General features: G+C 37.1%; 1 protein-coding gene across 7 annotated transcripts in view; it reads left to right on the top strand.

Moving 5' to 3' along the window:
- The window catches only part of tnca (tenascin Ca), a 61,361-nt gene that overhangs the window by 15,732 nt on the left and 24,110 nt on the right, over positions 1-21,519 (top strand). For 5 of the 7 annotated variants that reach the window (XM_067405571.1, XM_067405573.1, XM_067405570.1 and 2 more), the window contains exons 2-11: positions 1,826-2,372; positions 4,021-5,334; positions 8,003-8,266; positions 9,383-9,498; positions 11,740-11,893; positions 12,806-13,075; positions 13,180-13,365; positions 14,806-14,895; positions 17,209-17,472; positions 19,754-20,146. In XM_067405571.1, coding sequence (XP_067261672.1) covers positions 1,898-2,372; positions 4,021-5,334; positions 8,003-8,266; positions 9,383-9,498; positions 11,740-11,893; positions 12,806-13,075; positions 13,180-13,365; positions 14,806-14,895; positions 17,209-17,472; positions 19,754-20,146 — 3,526 coding nt within the window. In that variant the 5' untranslated portion in view covers positions 1,826-1,897. The remainder of the gene's footprint in view (positions 1-1,825; positions 2,373-4,020; positions 5,335-8,002; positions 8,267-9,382; positions 9,499-11,739; positions 11,894-12,805; positions 13,076-13,179; positions 13,366-14,805; positions 14,896-17,208; positions 17,473-19,753; positions 20,147-21,519) is intronic. The other 2 variants (XM_067405575.1, XM_067405572.1) reach the window with 1 other exon arrangement.

Below are 21,519 nucleotides of genomic sequence, written 5' to 3'. Positions count from 1 at the left end.
TCTCAGCACCTTTATATCAGAAACACTAGTAAAACATCAGTCATAGGTGTGGCTAGAACCTGGTCTATTTGATTCAGCCCTACTAGCGACAGGAAGTGTGTCCATCACTGAAATGAGCAGGTCTGGCGAAGTCAAAGGATCTCATTAAAAAAAAAAAAAAAATGCATGTATGTTATGCCTTAACTTATAGCACAAAGCTTATCATTGAACTGCTCAGTGAAAATAAATGGCTTTGCAATTAGTTTGGAAGTGGCGCTCACACAGTAGAGACAGGAAGTCCCTCTCCTTGCGGTGGTGGAGGTGTCTGATATCTCTTTTGAATCACACTGAGGTCCTGCAGTCAAGTTTTCCTCTCTGACATTGCACACGCTCAGACATCTGAGACATGTGGAGGTTGCACGGACATCCAGAACGAGATTCAGATGAGTGTTCCCACGCTGCGGAGGAGACTTAGACTCTGGCCCCATTCCACCATCCACAAATTACACAGCTCCCATGTCCAGATATGAAGTCATCCCAGCTCAAGAGTGCAGACGGGAAAGGCAGATTTTACTAATATGCTCAAAGACAAAAAAAAGACTATATTTTTTAGGAATCTGGCAGAGTATCTTAGAAAAAGAAAAATATGAATTTATGATTCAGCAATAAGGGTATCAATAGTGATGAGCGATGGACCTCATTGTCCTGCAAGATAGTGGCAATAAATTTAATTCAATAACTGGTGCAGACTTTAAAGGGATAGTTCACCCAAAATGAAAATTTGATGTTTATCTGCTTACCCTAAGCACATCCAAGATGTAGGTGACTTTGTTTCTTCAGTAGAACACAAATGATGATTTTTAACTCCAACCGTTGCTGTCTGTCAGCCGAATAATGTGAGTGAATGGGAACTCGAACAATAAGAGCCGGAAAAACCTGCTTAGACAAATCCAAATTAAACCCTGCAGCTCGTGATGACACATTGATGTCCTAAGACACAAAATGATCAGTTTGTGCGAGAAACCGAAAAGTATTTATATTATTTTTTACCTTTAAAACACCACTATGTCCAACTGCATTCAGCACTCGCTTAGTAAGGTCTGATCGCGCTCCGACAACAACAGTGATGTCTCGTGCTTAGACTTCAATGAGTGCTAGACATCACTGTTGTTGTCAGAGCGTGATCAGACCTCACTAAGCGAGTGCTGAACGCAGTTGAACATAGTGGTGTATTAGAAGTAAAAAATGATATAAATACTGTTGGGTTTCTCGTACAAACCGAACGTTTCGTGTCTTAGGACATCAATGCGTCGTCACGAGCTGCAGGGTTTAATTTGGATTTGTCTATGCAAGTTTTTTCGACTCTTATTGTTTGAGTTCCCATTCACTCCCATTATTTGACTGACAGACGGCAGCGGTTGAAGTTAAAAATCATCATTTGTGTTCTACTGAAGAAACAAAGTCACCTACATCTTGGATGCCCTGGGGGTAAGCAGATAAACATCAAATTTTCATTTTTGGGTGAACTGTCCCTTTAAATTGGCTTTGATTCAATACATGCATTGAATATACAGTATTATATCAATATTTAATTACAGACAAGTCACTTTACCCCTCACATAATGCATTTTTATTAGTTTCTTTTTTCGTTTATTTATTCATTTATTTTCAGTTTCAGTTTTAGTTATTTATTAGTTTAATTAAATGAATAGAAAGTTTCCCTGGAAACAACATACTACAAATTTAAATTGAAAACAAAATAAATGTAAAATATAGTAGTATCTCAATGATACTAAAATAACACTCATAATTTTTTATGCTATGTTTTGTGTCTTTGCTTTTTCAGAGACAGCACCACTTTGTCCAGACTCACCAGGCAGGCTTTCTTGCCAAGACAAGCATCCATTAGTGCAGAAACATGTGGTCAGGACACCTGACTGTCAGCTGTTTGGTTTTGGCCACCCTGATGACTCTGAATCAAGCCGGCCTTGTAAAGAAGATGATCAGGCACCGACGGGAAGCTCTGACAATTCCCGGCATGCACAACGTTACCCTTCCAAACTCTTCCCGACCGGTAGTTTTCAACCATGTTTACAACATCAAAGTTCCAGGCAGCTCTCTGTGCTCAGAGGATCTGGAGTCTTCTGGTGGTTTGGTTCTTGAGGAGAAGGTTGCACCATCTGTCTCAAAAGTAACAGACCACACATTGGACAGCAGTAATCAGATCGTCTTCACTCATCGCATCAACATTCCCAAGCAGGCCTGTGCCTGTACAGATGGACTGCCGGATCTAAAGGAACTGCTGAGTCGATTGGAGACGTTGGAGAGCGAGTTGTCCACACTCAGACAGCAATGCGGCACAGAATCCACCTGCTGCAGCGCACAGGTCTCAGGTACACAGGACAGAGAGATTCACTTCTTTACTGAGGGTCAAACGTTTCACAGTGTTAAAGGATTAGTTCACTTTAGAATGAAAATTTCCTGATAATTTACTGACCCCAATGTCATTCAAGATGTTTGTCTTTCTTTCTTCAGTAAAAATGAAATTAAGGTTTTTGAGGAAAACATTTTTCTCCATATAGTGGACTTCACTGGGGTTCAACGGGTTGAAGGTCCAAATGTCAGTTTCAGTGCAGCTTCAAAGAGCTCTACATGATCCCAGACGAGGAATAAGAGTCTTATCTAGCGAAGCGATCGGACATTTTCTAAAAAAAAAAAAATTATAATAATAAAAATTATATACTTTTTAACCACAAATACTCACCTGCATCATGCATGACCTTTCCAATGTGATTATTTAATGCGTGGTGCTTTGCAGAGCTAGTGCAAGACAATCATTTGTGGTTAAAAGTATATAATTTTATTTATTTTATTTTTTTTGAAAATGGCCGATTTAGATTGGGACAGTGGCAAGGAACCCAAACTCCATCAGGTGACAGAATGGAGAAAAAAAACCTTGGGAGAAACCAGGCTCAGTGGGGGGTCAGTTCTTTTCTGGCCAGTGAACGAACACGGTGTGATTATGATTCAGGCTGCATCAGGAATCAGATTGTGGATCTGTAGCATTTAAAAGTGTTTGGAAAAGCAGTTTGAAAATAGTCATTATTTTTGTAATTTTATTTAACCTCAGAGACAACATAGAATATAATTTCATTATTAAATTAAAAGTAAAATAAAAAAAGATGTTTTTTTAAAAATAGCAATTATTATTATAATATTTATTTATTTATGTATTTATTTATTAAACCTCAAGGACAGAATTAATATAAATCTTGAAGAAAAATATTTTATTTATCGAATTATTTATTTAACTTCAGAGACAGAATTATATATTATCTCTATCCTCATAATCAGAATTAATTTAAACCTTAAAATAATTGTTTGTGTGTTTATTTTTTTATTGCTCAGAGAGACATAATATAATTTAATTATTAAATTAAAAATAACCCCCAAAAAAGTATAATAATAATTATAATTATAATTTTATATATATATATATATATATATATATATATATATATATATATATATATATATATATATATATATATATATATATATATATATATATATATATATATATAAAATAAAAATTTCACCCCAGAGACAAAAAAGCATGAAGAAAATTTTTTATTTATCCTCAGAAACAGAATTAATTTATATTATAAATAAAAATAAACAGTGCTGTAAAGCCACTGCCTAATGCTAATGTGACAATCCTGTAACACTTAAACTGTTTGCAATGTTTGGCAAACCTGTACAACTTGTAAATAGGAAGTTATAATGCTTTTAAAGTCTATTAATGTTTTCATGCCTCTACCTTAGCAAATCCTATTTAATTATCTTGGCAAATATGATATTTCCATAATGGAAAATTGTATGTATTCCTGTAGCTCAACCAGTACAGCATGGCGCCAGCAATGCTAAAGTCATGGGTTCTATTCACAGGGAATGCATGAACTTATAAAATGTATAACTTGCAATGTAAGTTGTTTTGGATATAAGCACAAATGTAAATACACATATCTCCTGATTCTTTAGGCATTGTAGGAACGAAGCCCTACTGCAGCGGCCATGGAAACTACAGCACGGAAACCTGCGGCTGTATTTGTGACCCCGGATGGAATGGCCCCAACTGTACCATTCCCGACTGTCCCGGAGACTGCGGCGACCAGGGCCGCTGCGTTAACGGAAAGTGCCAGTGTTTTGAAGGCTTCACGGGTGAGGACTGCAGCTTGAAAGCCTGTCTGGTTGACTGCAGTGAGAACGGCCGTTGCGTTGATGGATTGTGTGTTTGCAATGAAGGCTTCTCTGGGGAAGATTGCATGGAGTCAGATTGCCTCAACAACTGTTTGGGACGCGGCCGCTGCGTTGATAGTGAGTGCGTCTGCGATGAACCCTGGACCGGCTTCGACTGCTCCGAGCTCATCTGCCCGAATGATTGCTACGACCGCGGACGATGCGACAACGGGACCTGTTACTGTGACAAAGGCTTCACCGGAGAGGATTGCGGGGCGTTCGTTTGTCTGAACGACTGCTCAGGACGAGGTTTCTGCATCGATGGCCGCTGCATATGCAACGCCGGCTACTCCGGCGAGGACTGTTCCAGCTTGACCTGTCCAAACGACTGCAACCAAAGGGGACGCTGCTTTAACGGAGTGTGCATTTGCGACATGGGCTTCCACGGAGAGGACTGCGGGAAGCTCTCGTGCCCGAACAACTGTAACAACCGAGGTCGCTGCATTGACGGCCGTTGCGAATGCGACGTCGGCTTCCAAGGCCACGACTGCTCAGAGCTCAGATGCCCCAATAACTGCAATAATCGGGGGCGTTGTGTTAACGGGCAGTGCGTTTGCGAAGAGGGTTTCAGCGCCGAGGACTGCAGCATCAAAACCTGCCCGTCGGACTGTTACGGCCGAGGTCAGTGCGTGGACGGGAAGTGCGTTTGCTTTGCAGACTTCACCGGCGAAGACTGCAGTGAATTGAGCTGCCCGAACAACTGTCTGAACCGCGGACGCTGCGTCGCAGGGCAGTGCGTTTGCGACGAAGGCTTCACCGGAGAGGACTGCGGTCAAAAGAAATGTCCCAATGACTGTCTCAGCCGAGGACGCTGCGTGGAGGGCCGCTGTGTTTGCCAGGAGGGTTTTGAAGGCCAGGACTGCTCCGTTCCCACCTGCCCAGGAAACTGCAACAACCGCGGGCGCTGCGTCAACGGAAAATGTGTGTGCGACGAGGGATTCGTTGGAGATGCCTGTACAGAAAGAAGCTGTCCGAACGAATGCAATGGAGCAGGCCAGTGTGTGGACGGCCGCTGCGTTTGTGATGAGGGATACATTGGCAAGGATTGCTCAGAAGGTAATTGTTATAATAGCAGGTATTAGGGATGCACCAATATGAACATTTTGGACGATACCGATAACCAATATTTCTCTATATTTGAAAGCTGATAACCAATATATTGGTCCATAAATCGAAGTCACAGTTTTTATATTATTTTTGAGATCCTAATTACTATTAATCCATTATTTATCGGCTTTATATATTGGACAAATTTTCTTATCAGGCCGATAACGATAACATTAAAAATGAGAACATATCGGCCAATAACGTGCATCGTGCATCCCTAGCAGATATTCTAATATAGTTTTTATTTTGCATTCTTTTTCAGTTTTTTATTACAATTTTATTACATTATCGTCACGGACAAATGGTAGTACGAAGATGTTTTTCAGCTGGAGCGAACTTTTCCTGAGAGTTTCCTGAAGCCGCCTTTCCGCTGCACACGACATTCGCATCCGATTGTCGCATTTTGCCCCCTAGCGGCAGTCGCACGGAACTTTGAAATTGGTAGTGAAGCAACCATTACCCTCGGCTTATTCCAATCCAGCAACCACCATGGTAAACTGAACGATTTTAATGATTGTAACGTTAATGCATATATGAATATATCCATAAAGCAAACTACCCTCAATGCATCTAAAATAAAAAAAAAACATACTAGTATATTTTATAGAGCTAATCAACATAAAAATTGGTTTAATAATAATAATTTTTTTTTTTACATAATTATTAATAACCACCATTTTAAAGAAATAGTGTTTACATAATGTTAAAGTGTTAAAATATTGGTAATTCTATCGTTTTGATTAGAATACATCATATCCGGTCGGCCAATTGCATACGGTCTAGCCGCAGAAGTTCAAATATTTCAACCCTATGATTTCAATGCATTCGAAGTTCAAATCGGATCCGAAATTTCCGCATTCGCATATGATCGGAACTCCATGCAGCCCCCGTACTACTCTCCATTGGAAATGAATGACTTCCGGTTCAACGGCTGTCGTTTGTCGTATACATCCGATTCGCATCCGATTGTCGCATTTCGCCCCCTAGCGGCAGTCGCACCGAACTTTGAAATTGGTAGGGAAGCAACCATTACCCTCGATCGGCTTATTCACCATGGTAAACTGAAGGATTTTAATGAATGTAACGTTAATGTAAGTATGAATATATCCATACAAAGCAAATGACCCTCAATACATCTAAAATAAAAACTTAGTAGATTTTAACGTAAAAATTGATTTAATAATCAAAAAATCTTCTTTTTTTAACAAAATTATTAATAACCACCATTTTACAGAAATAGTATTTACAGAATAACGTTAAAGTGTTAAAACGGCTGTCGTTTGTCGTGTGCAGTGGAAAGGCGGCTTAAGAGTGAGCTGTTTCGAACCAGTGTTGTCAAGTCCGTGGTTTTCCCGCAGAATTGGGCTACTTTAGCACAGTTGCCGCGGGTTGTTTTTCATGTCCCCAAATAACATGATATTTAGCTCCTGGGATGCAAATTTTACCAGGTAAACCCCTCCAAAAATGTGACTGGGCTAGTTTTGAGTAGCAATTTATGGGTTTTGTTGTGAAAACCGGGCAACCCTGTTTCAAATTCCCTAAACAAACTCCAAACGAACTTTGGCCAAACGTTTTGGCCTGATTTTGTTCGAAATTGTAACATCAGTTAATTCTTCGATTTCATTTGAAGTATATTGGGGTCTTTAGTCATTATCAGGGTTATTATAGTTAACTAAAATTAAAACTAAAACATTCAAAAAATGTTTCTTGAAATAAAATAAATTTTAACTGTAATAAAATACAATATAAAATAACTTTTTTATTTAAACTAGTTGCTAAGCCATCATTTCCCATTTTTCATTTTTTTTTTTTCACAATATTACTGATTTACTGTATTTTTGATCAAATAAATCCTGCCTTGGTGAGCATAGAAGATTTCTTTTTAAAACATTAAGAAATCTTAATTACTAAACTTTTGAACGGTGGTGTATAATGAAAAATAGCACTGCTGAACCTATACAAAACATTTGTGACAAACAGGCCATAATGTAAAACGATATTTGCTGGAAAATAGAATTCAAAAAGTGTTGAATCCTATTAGGCTTGAAGGTGATGGTAACATGAGACCTAATTGTGTTTTAGGCCATGTTAGATTTGAGTAGTGTGGTATGATTTACAGTGTCAAGAATTAGGGTGGAGGGAAGATTTTCTGCAAACAACGATTTAAATTAAATACACATACCTCTTCCTAACATCTCTCTGAAGTCATGTGAGTTTGGAACAATATGTGGGCAGGAATAAATAACAAAATGAAGGTCAAACTGTATACATAACACATGATTTTTAGATCCAACTTATTGCACAGAAGAGTGCTGAATATGCTAGATTTTTATACTTTGACAGCAAACTCGTTTCTTGACTAATACCATATGTGTGCCTGTGAAATCCATTAGATTTATATAGAGGAACATTAGTTGTGGAGGTCAAAAAAACTGCCATTAATAAGAAACAAAAGATAATGTACTCAGTGTAGCTTAATTGAAACCTCTCCATAGTTTGATTGGATGTTTCCCAGTCACCACAGTGGAGACATGGACAATTTTCCTACCACTTGGCACTAAAGGTTGTTCAGTCTCTCAACATCTGTGACATAAATGAGCCTTAATATCTTTCCCAGTCTCACCACCGGAAGACCTGACCGTCACAGATGTGACCACAGAGAAGTTGAACCTCACATGGAGGAACGAGATGCTGGTGACGGAGTTTTTGGTCACGTACATCCCGACGTCACCAGGCGGCCTGCAGTTAGACTTCAGAGTGCCTGGAGATCGGACGTCTGCTACCGTCTCTGAGCTGGAGCCTGGAATCGAGTACCTGATCAATGTTTATGCCGTCCTCAACAACAAGAGGAGCGTTCCAGTCAGTGCCAGAGTGGCCACATGTACGTCCACACACCCTGGTCAACATTACACACACATGCAATCACTACACAAACCTGGACACTTTGTGCTAAAAATATATATATAATTTTATATATATATATATATATATATATATATAAAATTATATATATATTTTTAGCACAAAGTGTCCAGGTTTGTGTAGTGTGCCTAGATAGGTAATACATAATAATGTGCCTAGATAGGTAATACACCGCCTCTGCAGAAGAAATCAATGCCTACTTCATCACTGCAACATTAGCCCCGCCCACTGGCATATTAGTGAGTTGACGAGCGATACAGGACTAAAAATATAAATCCTAATGAATATGGTTATTTATTTTCAACAATGTGAATGTCTCAGTTGAGCTTTATTTATTTGTATTCGGTACATTTCACTGTGGATTCTTTGGTCTTTTACGATATGGACTCGACAGTAATGCAACAACATGTAAGTAACTGTGTTAATTCTAATGATCTGATCTGATATTAATGTTTCATGTACAGTCAGATGTTCAGTAAATCAAACCAGTGACTAAACGGTCAACTTCACTTTGTTTCTCTTAGTAGGATGAAAATAATCTGTTATTTCAAATGGTATTTTATATATATATATATAATTTTATATATATATATATATATATATATATATATATATATATATATATATATAGAAAGAAAGCATTCAAAGAATGCTCCCTTTACAATCGCTGGAGCTGTCATTTAAACAGCGCGAGTTTATCAGTGACTGAGTTCTGGACTCACTCCAAAACTCACGTTTTGTTCAGTGAATCTCTTAGTTACATTGTGATTGCACTGTTATGATGAACACATTTGTTAGTGTGCAGAAATTGAGTTGTACGACGAGATCACAGCATGCATGAGCTCAGCAACATGTCTGTGATTGGCTACAATGTTCATCACTGCAACCTTTCATGCCATGATCTAAATATAATGCCATAGATCTAAATGTAATGCTATAATCAACACTTTTCACGATTAGTTATTTCTATACATTTGCACAGGTGAACCTCTTAAATCCAGGCACTGAACATTGCTAATAAACTTTAATGAACGTCATAATACTCTGCTAAGAAACCTGTGCTCTTTCCCTACAGATCTACCACAGCCTGAGGGCCTGAGGTTTAAATCCATCTCTGATACGTCTGTGGAGGTTTTGTGGGACCAGCTGAACTTTCCATTTGACGGCTGGGAGCTCATCTTTCGTAACACGGTTGGAAACTATTGGAAACTATGTTGAAGGCTATTTTCTAGGCAAAACATTTAAGAATTCAGATTCATACTAAACATTAACTATGACATTACATTTTTATATATTTATTTATTTATTTGGCTGTTCGGACTACAAAAAACGAAAAGAATTTGAGTCAGAAAATACTCCCAAAATGGATATATTTTGATGCCTTACTAGGTAAAGGTATTTAGGTCAGTTTCATTATAAAAACATCTTCCCAGGACATGAACCAATTTTGGAGCCACATTCTATAAAGCAAAGTGCAAGAAAAGTGTTGAAATATCTTAGATGCTAAAAACGTGAAACATTTTTATAATTTTAATAACCTACAGTAAAACTAACAGTAAAAATGCATCTCTTTACCAGCTGGAAGAACATAACATGTCAACCTTTAGGTCAACAGATTTACTGCGGTAAGGTGTTCACACAGCAGCTTATTCCTAGGTTCCAGGGTTATGTGGTCATGTGGTTTGTTTCAGAGGCTCTCTCTCTTTCTTGTATTTAAAACAGAGTAATGGCCAAGTTAATCACTGTTCATTAGTAATGATGTGAAGGGGCATTTTCTCCATTTGAGTCAGAGCTAAAGGCGGCCATGAGCTCATACACACATTTAAAGAGCCATTACAAAGGACCATCCTTGAACCATAAAGTCTCCATTAAGATTCACTTTAATGGTGCTCCAGAAATACCAGATGTTTGAACTTGGTCTTCACTTTCAGTTCTGTTGTTTCATGCCACCAGCATTTAGGAAACTAACAGCTTTTAAATGCATGACACATTTATCATGACTGCCAATAATTGGGTTATAAATACAGACAGAAATCACAGTTGGGCTTTTAGTACATGTCTAGCTTTGAGGCCATCAAGTTCACTGGTTTTCAACATTTTTGAATCCAAGGCCCTACAATGCCAACAACAAAATTAGAAGAACCCATTACTTTTTTTTTTTTACTCACAATATCTTCTACAGTATCTACCTGAGAGGCGAAATTGCATGACACAAAATTCAGATTTAAGAGAAAATGTATCTCATACTTCATCATATTGTCGGAATTGTATCATGTGCTTCAAAAAATGATTAAAGAAATAGAAATAATGAAATTATTTTTGAATGTGGGAAAATAAACCTTTTTTTTTTTTTTTTTTGGCCTGATAAGATTTTTCTTCATTATTATTATTTAGGATTATCATTTTGTATTATTAGTTTTAAATAAATAAATAAATAAATAAATATGTTAGTTAGTTAGTTAGTTCACCCAAAAATGAAAATTCTGTCATTAATTACTCACCCTCATGCCGTTCCACACCCGTAAGACCTTCATTAATCTTTGAAACACAAAGATATTTTAGTTGAAATCTGATGTCTCAGTGAGGCCTCCATAGGGAGCAATGACATTTCCTCTCTCAAGATCCATAAAGGTACTAAAAACATATTTTAATTGGTTCACGTGAGTACAGTGGTTCAATATTAATATTATAAAGCAACAAGAATATTTTTGGTGGTCCCAAAAAAATATATAAATAAAATAACGACTTATTTAGTGATTCGGAGCACAAATGAATCAGTGTATCGAATCATGATTCAGATCGCGTGTCAAACTGCCAACGGCTGAAATCACGTGATTTTGGCGCTCCGGACAGCTGATTCGATACACTGATTCATTTGTGCTCCAAATCTTCCTGAAGCAGTGTTTTTTTTGGCGCTCCAAAAATATTCTCGTCGCTTTATAATATTAATATTGAACCACTGCACTCACATTAACTGATTTAAATATGTTTTTAGTACATTAATGGATCTTGAGAGAGGAAATGTCATTGCTCCCTATGCAGGCCTCATGGAGCCATCAGATTTCAACTAAAATATCTTAATTTGTGTTCTAAAGATGAACGAAGGTGTTACAGGTGTGGAACGGCATGAGGGTAAGTATTAAAAGACATTATTTTCATTTTTGAGTGAACTAACCCTTTAAATGATTTATTTATTTATTTATTTCACACTTCAAAATTATACTACCTAATTTATCCAGGTTGTTGAGGGGTTGAATTAAAACAAAACAAAAAATTCAATTCTTGTTTTGTCTTATTTTCAATCATTTTAAGTTTTCTTTAAGCTCCTTAGAAGATTTCTGAGGCCCCCACTGTTCTGAATTGTAGCATTTCCTAAATATATTACAGACCAAATGAAGCTAAATGCATGTTCTTCTGTCTTCTCCATAACAGAAGGAAGAAAACGGGAAGATCGTGAACAATCTGACACCTTCCGAGACCAACTTTGAGCAACCAGGACTCGGGCCGGGACAGGAATATGAAGTCACTTTGTCCGTCATAAAGAACAACACCAGAGGACCCGAAACAAGCTCCACTGTAGTTACAAGTAACGTACATTCTCACCTACAAACCTCTTGTTTATTGTCTGTTTAATGATCCCATTTCAATTTCGCAGTTAATGTTGAAGCACGCTTTTGATCCATGCTGTAATTGACCGGAGAGCTTGGCTTAATCTACATCTGGGAAACGGCTCTAAAGTGTCGGAGGTCGAAGGTGAAACTAGCTCAGCAGTAAAGAATTTGAAGGCCTGCTGTTTGGAAAGGCCAAGAAGAATAGGGGCCATCATTTAACCTCTTGAAACATCCGCGTGGGCTGGCCAGCAGAGCTTTAACAGCCCAATTCAGTGAGAAATTTGGAAGATCCATGTGCCTGGCTTGACATTTACAGCCTTTGCACACATGCGATCCACAATAACAGCCAATAAGGCCTCTGATTTCTGACAGTAGTTAGGGAATTTCCCCGTTTTACTGCCTGTAAAAGTGCTCAGATTTCTAAATCTGGAGATATCTATCATATCCATTTGGGGTGAAATGTGCTTCTCACTGCACATTTACTTCATGAAAGTATTTTGTAGACATTGACAAGTTTATAGTTTAGTTTATTCATTCGAATAAACCCTTAACACGACATATTAAACTGCAGTGTGCGGGTTGTCATGCAGCATTTGAAATGTAGATATAAATAATTCCTCAAATCGTGTGTTTTGTTGTGGAGAGGTGTATGTTCAAAAGTGTATATATACTGTAGGGTGAATTCAGGTTATTTGGGAAGCACACATCTCAATGGCAAAAAGTGTATATAATGTAATGCTATGCTAGCCAAATTCTGATGGAAAAAATGGATGCTGAGTTAATCGCGTCAAATATTTTTAACACCTTAAACTGAACAAAATAATTGCACGTGTTAATTTTGACAACCTTAGTATAGACTTGTTGATGGATCCCTCCTTTTGCTGTAGGAATCGATTCTCCAGGACAGATTGATGTTAGCGATGTGACAGACAGGTCAGCAGTGATCTCCTGGTCCAGGCCCGTGGCTCAGATTGATGGGTTCAGGGTTTCGTATGGGCCAAGTACAGACCTGTTAGTCCATCGTGAAGTCGACCTCTCGGCCAAAGACACGCAGTACAGCCTGGAAGACCTGAAACCCGACACTGAATACAGAGTGTCTCTCAGTTCTAGAAGGGGAGATGTGACCAGCGAGCCCATCTTTGAAAGCTTCACCACAGGTATGAGCACTCTGACGACTAAATATGTATCTTATAGAAGTTTGTCACAAAGATGGCCACCTAATTCAGCTAAACCAATGTTTTAATGATGCTGTGTGTCCCAGGCCTGGATGCCCCCAGTGACCTTAAAGCTGTTGATCATACTGACAACAGCATCACATTGGAATGGAAAAACAGCCGCTCATCCATTGACGGATACCGTATCAAGTACGGCCCAATCGCAGGAGGTGCTCATGGTGAAGACATGTTCCCTAGAAAAGCAGGAGACACGACATGGGCCACAATTACAGGTAAAAACGATACTGCTGTTACTGAAAACTGCATTTTATTTACTAGTTGCATTGCAAAAAAAAAAAATGTTTTTCCAGTGCAAATATCTAAACATTCATAAATCAAGATACATTTACTTGAGAAGGAAAATAACTGAAGATATTAACTCTTGTTTTCTAAAAAATAATTAGCGAGTTTATACTTACTCCACCTGCCAATGGAGTAAGAAAAATAAACTTGGAAAACAAGATTGTCTCTTACCCCACTGGCAGATATTTTTTCTTGTTTTAAGCATAAACTCACTTAATTTGATCAGTTTGTCAGAAAATGAGACTTAGGGCCAGATTTACTAACGGCTTGTGCCAGCGCAAACCCTCTTTTGGCATTAAAAAACTACTGTCAGGATTTACTAAAGACACGCAGTGAAAAATTAGTGCTGAAAAGGCGTCGATTTTTGTGGCTGAGTTTCCCTTTCAGACACAAAATTAATGGGAGGAGATTATTTAGATGAATCATGCAAGGTGATTTTACTAAGGTTTGCGCTAGTCAATTTACTGGTATTTGCGCCATTTATGCATGTGGTTTAAGCATGTCTTAAACCAGATGCTGTGTCTGTGTTTTTTATTTGAGCTTCGTCAGTAGATCACGAGCAGAACTTTCCACTCCCATCTGTGTTTTTTTGGAATTGCACTCTCAAGATAATTTGCCCTGTTTAGTAAATCTGGCCCATAATATCTTAAGTCATTTTCCTTCTACTTATTTAAGAATTTTTAGGTATTTGCAATGGAAAACAAGATAAAAATACTAAGCAAGCAAATAATTTTTAGCAGTGTATTGAAAAATTGTGGTTACAGAAATGCATAAATGGGGCAACACAAACATTAAAATACATGATTTGAAAGTAGTGCCACAAGACTCAAAGGGATAGTTCACCCAAAAATGAAAATTATCCCATGATTTACTCATCCTCAAGCCATCCTAGGTGTATATGACAATCTTCTTTCAGACAAACACAATTGGAATTAAAATTAAAAATGTCCAGTTGTATCCAATATTTCAACTTCTGTTGTGATTTTTGCACAATATGCTCAAAGATAAATGAGAAAGATCATCCCAAAAAAAAAAAAATTAAAACTTTTTTTTATCTAAAAACAATTAAAAGTGTTTAATTTCTGCTTTTAAACCCTTCAGAAACCCCTGTAGATGTGCCTTTTAAGTCCATTACTGTAAACAAGATTTTAGTTTGCCACAGATGCAATTTGTATCGAACTTGAAAGTGCACTTTGTTCACTGATGTGCATACTACTTGCTTAAACATAACGCATTGTGAAGAAACTCACATAAAGAAGTGAAAATGTTCACATAGAGATATCATAACAGAATTTTCCCCTCGTTCCCTGCTTGAAAATGCATCAGTTTAGTGTTTCATCTTCTAGATTAACGGATTATGTGTTCCGTAGGCCTGAAGCCTGGAACAGAGTACGGCATTGGAGTCACAGCCATTCAGAATGAAAGAGAGAGTGAGCCGGCCACCACCAATGCACTGACAGGTGAGATCATTTCTCTTTATGAGCTACAGTTACTTTAATTATGAATAATATTTCACAATTATTCACTGTATTTCAAATAAATGCAGCCTTGCTGAACATAATAATCTTCTTTCAAAAACGGTAATGTACATTACTCTTTGTTTATAAAGATGCCTACCAAGAATTATACCAAGAATAACAACTTGAATATGTCCTCATCTGCTCATCCTCATGTTTTTCCAAACCAGTATGACTTTCATCAATGGATCATGTTACTGCTGTTTTTGCATAAAATATTTTATGTCTCTGCCATCAGATATGTATTCTACCACACTGTGTGACAGTTTTAGGACTTTTTTTTAGTGTAAGATTAAAAATATTCACCAACATTTACTTGCAAGTAACTAAATCTAAATCATCTAAATCCACTCCCCTGTTGGCTTGACCCTTTACCAACTCACTTAGTTAAAGCCTGTTTACCATCTTTATCTTCATTTATTACTAAAATGATTCACAATTGTTTCTGGTTCTGTACCCTCCTTTCTTAAATCTTCTATTATTCCTCCCATCCTTAAAGGTGCCCAAGAATGCTTTTTCACAAAATGTAATAGAAGTCTAAGGTGTCCCCTGAATGTGTCTGTGAAGTTTCAGCTCAAAATACCCCATAGATTTTTTTAATTATTTTTTTTAACTGCCTATTTTGGGGCATCATTAACAATGCACTGTTTTTTTTTCAGTGTGCCGCCCCTTTAATTTGCGTGCTCCCTGCCACACAAGCTCTCGATTATATTACAGCACATTTACAAAGTTCACACAGCTAATATAACCCTCAAATGGATCTTTACAAGATGTTCATCATGCATGCTGTATGCATGCTTCGAATTATGTGAGTAAAGTATTTATTTGGATGTTTATATTTGATTCTCTATGAGTTTGAGGCTGTGATCCGTGGCTAACGACTAATGCTACACTGTTGGAGAGATTTATGAAGAATGAAGTTGTGTTTATGAATTATACAGACTGCAAGTGTTTAAAAATGAAAATAGTGACGGCTCTTGTCTCTGTGAATACAGTAAGAAATGATGGTAACTTTAACCACATTTAACAGTACATTAGCAACATGCTAACGAAACATTTAGAAAGACAATTTACAAATATCACTAAAAAATATCATGCTATCATGGATCATGTCAGTTATTATCGCTCCATCTGCCATTTTTGCTGTTGTTCTTGCTTGCTTACCTAGTCTGATGATTCACCTGTGCAGATCCAGACTTTAATACTGGCTGCCCTTGTCTAATGCCTTTCATAATGTTGGGAACATGGGCTGGCATATGCAAATATTGGGGGTGTACACCCCAACTGTTACGTAATGTTGAGATCCGCGTGTTTTCCAGAAGTCTTTTAAACAAATGATATTTATATTAGAAAGAGAAAGCAATGGAGTTTGAAACTCAATGTATGTCTTTTCCATGTACTGAACTCTTGTTATTCAACTATGCCAAGGTAAATTCAAATTTTGAATCTAGGGCACCTTTAAGAAACCAGGGGCTGATCCATCTAATCCAGATAATTACCGTCCGATTTTTACTTTGCCATTCACCTCTAAAATCCTGGAAAAGTGTGTTGCAACACAGGTCCATGATCATCTCTCTGATAATACTTGTCCTTCTCGACGTGAGTGTGGCCTTTGATACCATCTCGCATAAGATAATCCTTGACAGGTTAGTTTCAATTGAGATCACTGGCACCCCCTTGTCCTGGTTTATATATCTCTGTGGTCGCACTCAGTTTGTCCAACTTAAAACATTTTCAATCAAGATCATCTACAGTTACTACTGGTGTTCCTCAGGGTTCTGTTTTAGGCCCGCTTCTATTTATTATCTACTCCCTCTTGATCACATTTTCAGGAAATATGGTATTCACTTTTACTGCTACGCCGATGACACCCTGCTCTACCTGTCTTCCAAACCCCCTGGCTCTTTTCCTCCACCTTCTTTGTCCAGCTGTTTAGCTAAAATTATAGACTGGCTTTCAGCTAACTTCATTATTAATTATTATTATTATGAATGTAGTAACCAAAAGCACAATAAAAACATCATCAAAGTCAGCTACTTTTATGGTGTTTTTTTCCTGGCTCACATTCATTATATGGAATATAAACAAAGATTCTCCTAAAAACCTCCTAAAACAAAAATACACACAGGTTTGGAATGACATGAGAGTGAGCAGATGATGATCTCTTGAATCCATTCTCTTTAATGACGACAGCAGCACAGTTTCCTGGCATGTACGAGTCTTTTGTGTTGTAATTTTGAACCTCCACCCACATAGATCTGGATCCACCACGAGACCTGGAAGTGCGAGACTCCACTGAAACCATGCTGGAACTGGTCTGGAAGAGGCCCAGGGCCAAGATCTCCACCTACAGGCTAGTGTTTATCTCTGCCGACGGCCGACGGGAAGAAATCGAGCTGCCTGCTACTGCAACCACCTACATTCTGAACGGCTTGACTCCTGGCATGCTCTACACCGTCACCCTCGTGGCAGAACGCGGACGGAGAAGAAGTGCTCCAGCCACCATAACCGCATCCACAGGTGAGGGCTTCCTTACTTTTTGTTTGCTTTTGCAACATGATAATGTAATTGTTCTGTTTGTAGGTGTTTGGCGAGATTGCTGTGAAAATGATCCTGACTAAATTTTATATGCATGTTTTTTCCCTAAATATTTGTTTAAAATCATCAGTTTTAGGCATGAAACATACTGTACCTTCTAGCTACATTCAATTTGTGCAGTGTTCAAAAATGCAATTCATACCGCAGTGCAAATATTTTGTATTCTCAACATTGCAAGGGATGCTTCAGCATGCATTAATGTTTTCCTTTGCTGTCAGTTTTCTGTACTTTGTAGGCGAGTTATGTAGAGTTGGCATGTTTATCCACCTTATTTTTAATGTAAGAGTGGGTGCCAGCCACTTCCAGTTATTTTAGCTGTACAAAACATCCTGCTTGATATTGCAAACTGATATTATTTAAATGATTCATTTACAAAGTCACAAACAACTTACAAATGAGGAATACAAGCAATTAATATTATTTAATAATGAATCAAAACACACATTCAAGTCAACTTTATTTCTATAGTGCTCACACAATTAGGGCCCTATGAAATCCGTTTTATTTTTCCCAAATTCTGTTTAATTTTTTCCAAATTCATTTTTTTCTGTTTTAATTTTTCTCCACTCGTTGACGATCGCACTCTGACGTGATTGGTTACAAGGTAGTTTGTGACGTCAGAGAAAATACTCAGCAGTGGTGTTGACTATGCTTGGGACTTTAAGTTAAACCGAACTTTTATATTTGACAGGTTACCGTGAAGACCTTTGAGTTTCTGTGTGTTTATGATATGACAGTAGTTTTTCTCAAATGAAACGGTTCTGGAGAGGCTGAAACACCGCCGGCGTCACACATGCTTCAGTGTTTGTGGTAAATGAAACCGTGAGTCTGGGCCATTCATTCACACAAAGACATGCAGAAAATGAAGGATTCATTTATAAATTGTCTTTTTGTGGTTTAATATTCACAGACACTAGTCTATATCACAATTTGATTTAAATGTACTGACCTACTTTTTATTTATTCATCAAAAATTTGAAAAATTCTGTGACGCGTTATACAGTAAATTCTGTTTTTATGACTGGATTCCGTCCGCGTTTTCTGCATCGCGGAAATCATAGGGCCCTACACAATACGGATTGTTTCAAAGCAGCCTCACAATGATAAACAGGGATGCAAACAGAATTCAGTTCTGCTGTAAAGCAGCTCAAAAAAGATAATTGTGTCATTATTCAGCTCAAGTCAGTTCATGTTGATTCAGTTCAGTTCAATAATTAAGTTCATCAATTATGAAATTTCAATTCACCTATAAGCAGCTCTACTGCAGACTGTACACAGCAAAAAAGTCCCAAACTCTGCTCAGATTACATATGTAAAAAGTAACACTGAAGCAGAGTTAAAGTAAATTAGATAATTAAGTGATTAATTAAGTTATGATTGAACATTAGTGATGAACACCTGCTGTTAACAAGCAGAATCACTGAAGAGAAATTATTTATGGGTCTGATTAAAGGATCTGATTAAACAACTCCACAAACAGCATATTATCTCATTAACTTTAACTCTGCTTCAGTGTTATTTTAACTCTATGTAGAGAAGGACCATATGTTCTCTGAGCAGAGTTGATTTAACTCTGGGGATTTTGCTGTGTAGTGTTGTTATTCACTTTGAACCAGTTCAATATGGATTCAATTCACAGAAAATAGTGGACTTCTGCATTGAAAAATAAGGTGGATAGAATCATAACACAAATGACGGAAACTTTATGGTCATCACCAGTGCAGAGCAGCAGATCTGAATACTTGTAATGCATTGTTCAAGTATTCACGTCTGCGCTTGTGCACTTGCGTGAAGAATGTTTCTGGTCTTAACTAATGACACTGTGTCCAAACCAGATGCGACAACATAAAGCAACTAGTGACAGAATCATGTAAATGAGTGTTTGAATATGCTCAAACTGAAATTTCATTGGTCAAAAATCTCTCTCCACACAGCTGTATGTTAAACATTAAATATGGTACGATTATTTGCGGATGTGTGGCATCATGCAGCGTTTTCACTTTCAGGAAACGTATTGTGTTGCACCTGGTAAGGGAACAGCGTGAATGAAGGCTGAAAACAAGTTGACATTAATTTGATGCATCTGTCTAGATGATATCATATTTGGTCTTGAATGAAGGGATTTGCACGTGTTATCATGCTTTTCTCATGAGGTTTCATCCGTTGTTGCCCAGTTTCAAATGTTTTTGTCTTTTTCTTGTAGCATCTTTCACTTTTTATCTAGCGAACACATTTCCTGAGCTCGGTTCAGCCAAAGGCACCGACGACAATGTCATTAGCTTTGTGCCTCTTGACAACTCAGAGAGCCCGTTCTCTGGGAGCGGATACGAGGATTCAACCGGCACCTTGACCGTGTCTAATGTCACATCCGACGGATTTGATCTTACGTGGGAGTCAAATATACGCATTGGCTATGATAGTTACACTGTAGAACTTAAAGATTTCTCAGGGAAATGGAACAAAGAGGTTCATCTCCATGGGGAGGTGAATGGCACTAAAATCCGTGGTCTAAGGGCTTCCACTGAGTACCAAGTAAGGCTTTATGGAATATCCGATAACCAAAGATCTTCACTACTAGAAGCAGTTGCAGTTACAGGTATAAACTATGGTTTTCTTTGGGTTTCAAGTCATCCATTTGATTTCGTGCCATTGCAACTTTAAGAAATGTTTGGTTTCATAGGTTTAAGGATGGAATGGCGCATTTTGCATGACATACAATATGCAACTGCTCCCATACACCAAATGGTTGAGCAAAAAAAACATGCATGATGATGATGCATCAGGATATGGATGCTTATTTGGGCTGGGTGATACAGAAAACAAAAAACAAAAAGTGTACTTTTTATATTTTTTAGATAATCTTTCAGACTTTTTTTTTTTTAAATAAGAGGAGCCATCATTTTAACCATTAAACACAATTTGTTTAATGCAATACATATTTTTTTATTAATTTATTTTTGCTAAATGAACACAAAGAAAACTGCCACATTTATTATTTATTTGATATTTTAAATAATATTTATTCACATTTTTAAATGAACAAAACATTTACATAAAAATTACATTAATACATAAAAAATATCATGTAGAGACTTTCATGACTCCGATGAGTCATGCTGCCAGCAAATATTGATTCAGGCATAAAACCATCTTATTTTTTGTTTTTCATATATATATAGTGTATATATATATATATATATATATATATATATATATATATATATATATATATATATATATATATATATATATATATATATTATAGCAAATATTCAGTGTATCACCTAGCCCTATAGTTTGAATATGACAAGAATATCTACAAGAGTTCTTTCAGTGGAGAAAATAGTTATTGCTCATAACAAACTAAACAGTGTGGTGAAAATGCATGACAAGGCCGATTAGTACAGAATATTGTTTGTGATTGTTGTGCTCTCCGAATTGACTTCATGCATGCCGTTTCCTCAAAACATCTCAAGGTCTGCATGGATTGTCCATCAGTCTGAAGTGTCCCATGTACTTCCACTCTGGTGGACTACTTGGAAACTTCATCGATTAATGGCTCATCATAGCCATTAATGCCAGATGTTTTCAGATATACGCATGCACATTTCATTAACTCAAGACTGGTAACATCATTTGCATGTGAATTTGCCAGTTTTATTGCATGCAGTGATTCTCAAATCATCTCAGTGTACATAGAGAAAGTGAGGGGGGAATTCCCTAAGAAGTCATCTGTAGGTTTCTTTCTTAAATAGTGCTATTGCTGTACTTTCTGTATCTATATGTATGTATATATATATATATATATATATATATATATATATATATATATATATATATATATATATATATATATATATATATATATATATATATATATATATATATATATATAATTTTTTGTATTTTTTTTTGTTAAATTTTCAAGAATCCCTTGATGATAAACAGGATATTAATGGTAGTTTACAG

Source organism: Chanodichthys erythropterus, chromosome 13 (genome assembly GCF_024489055.1).
Source record: "Chanodichthys erythropterus isolate Z2021 chromosome 13, ASM2448905v1, whole genome shotgun sequence".
Lineage (NCBI taxonomy): Eukaryota > Metazoa > Chordata > Actinopteri > Cypriniformes > Xenocyprididae > Chanodichthys > Chanodichthys erythropterus.
The sequence above is the reverse complement of the archived record's forward strand: the minus strand, read 5'-3'. Positions and strand labels throughout refer to the sequence as shown.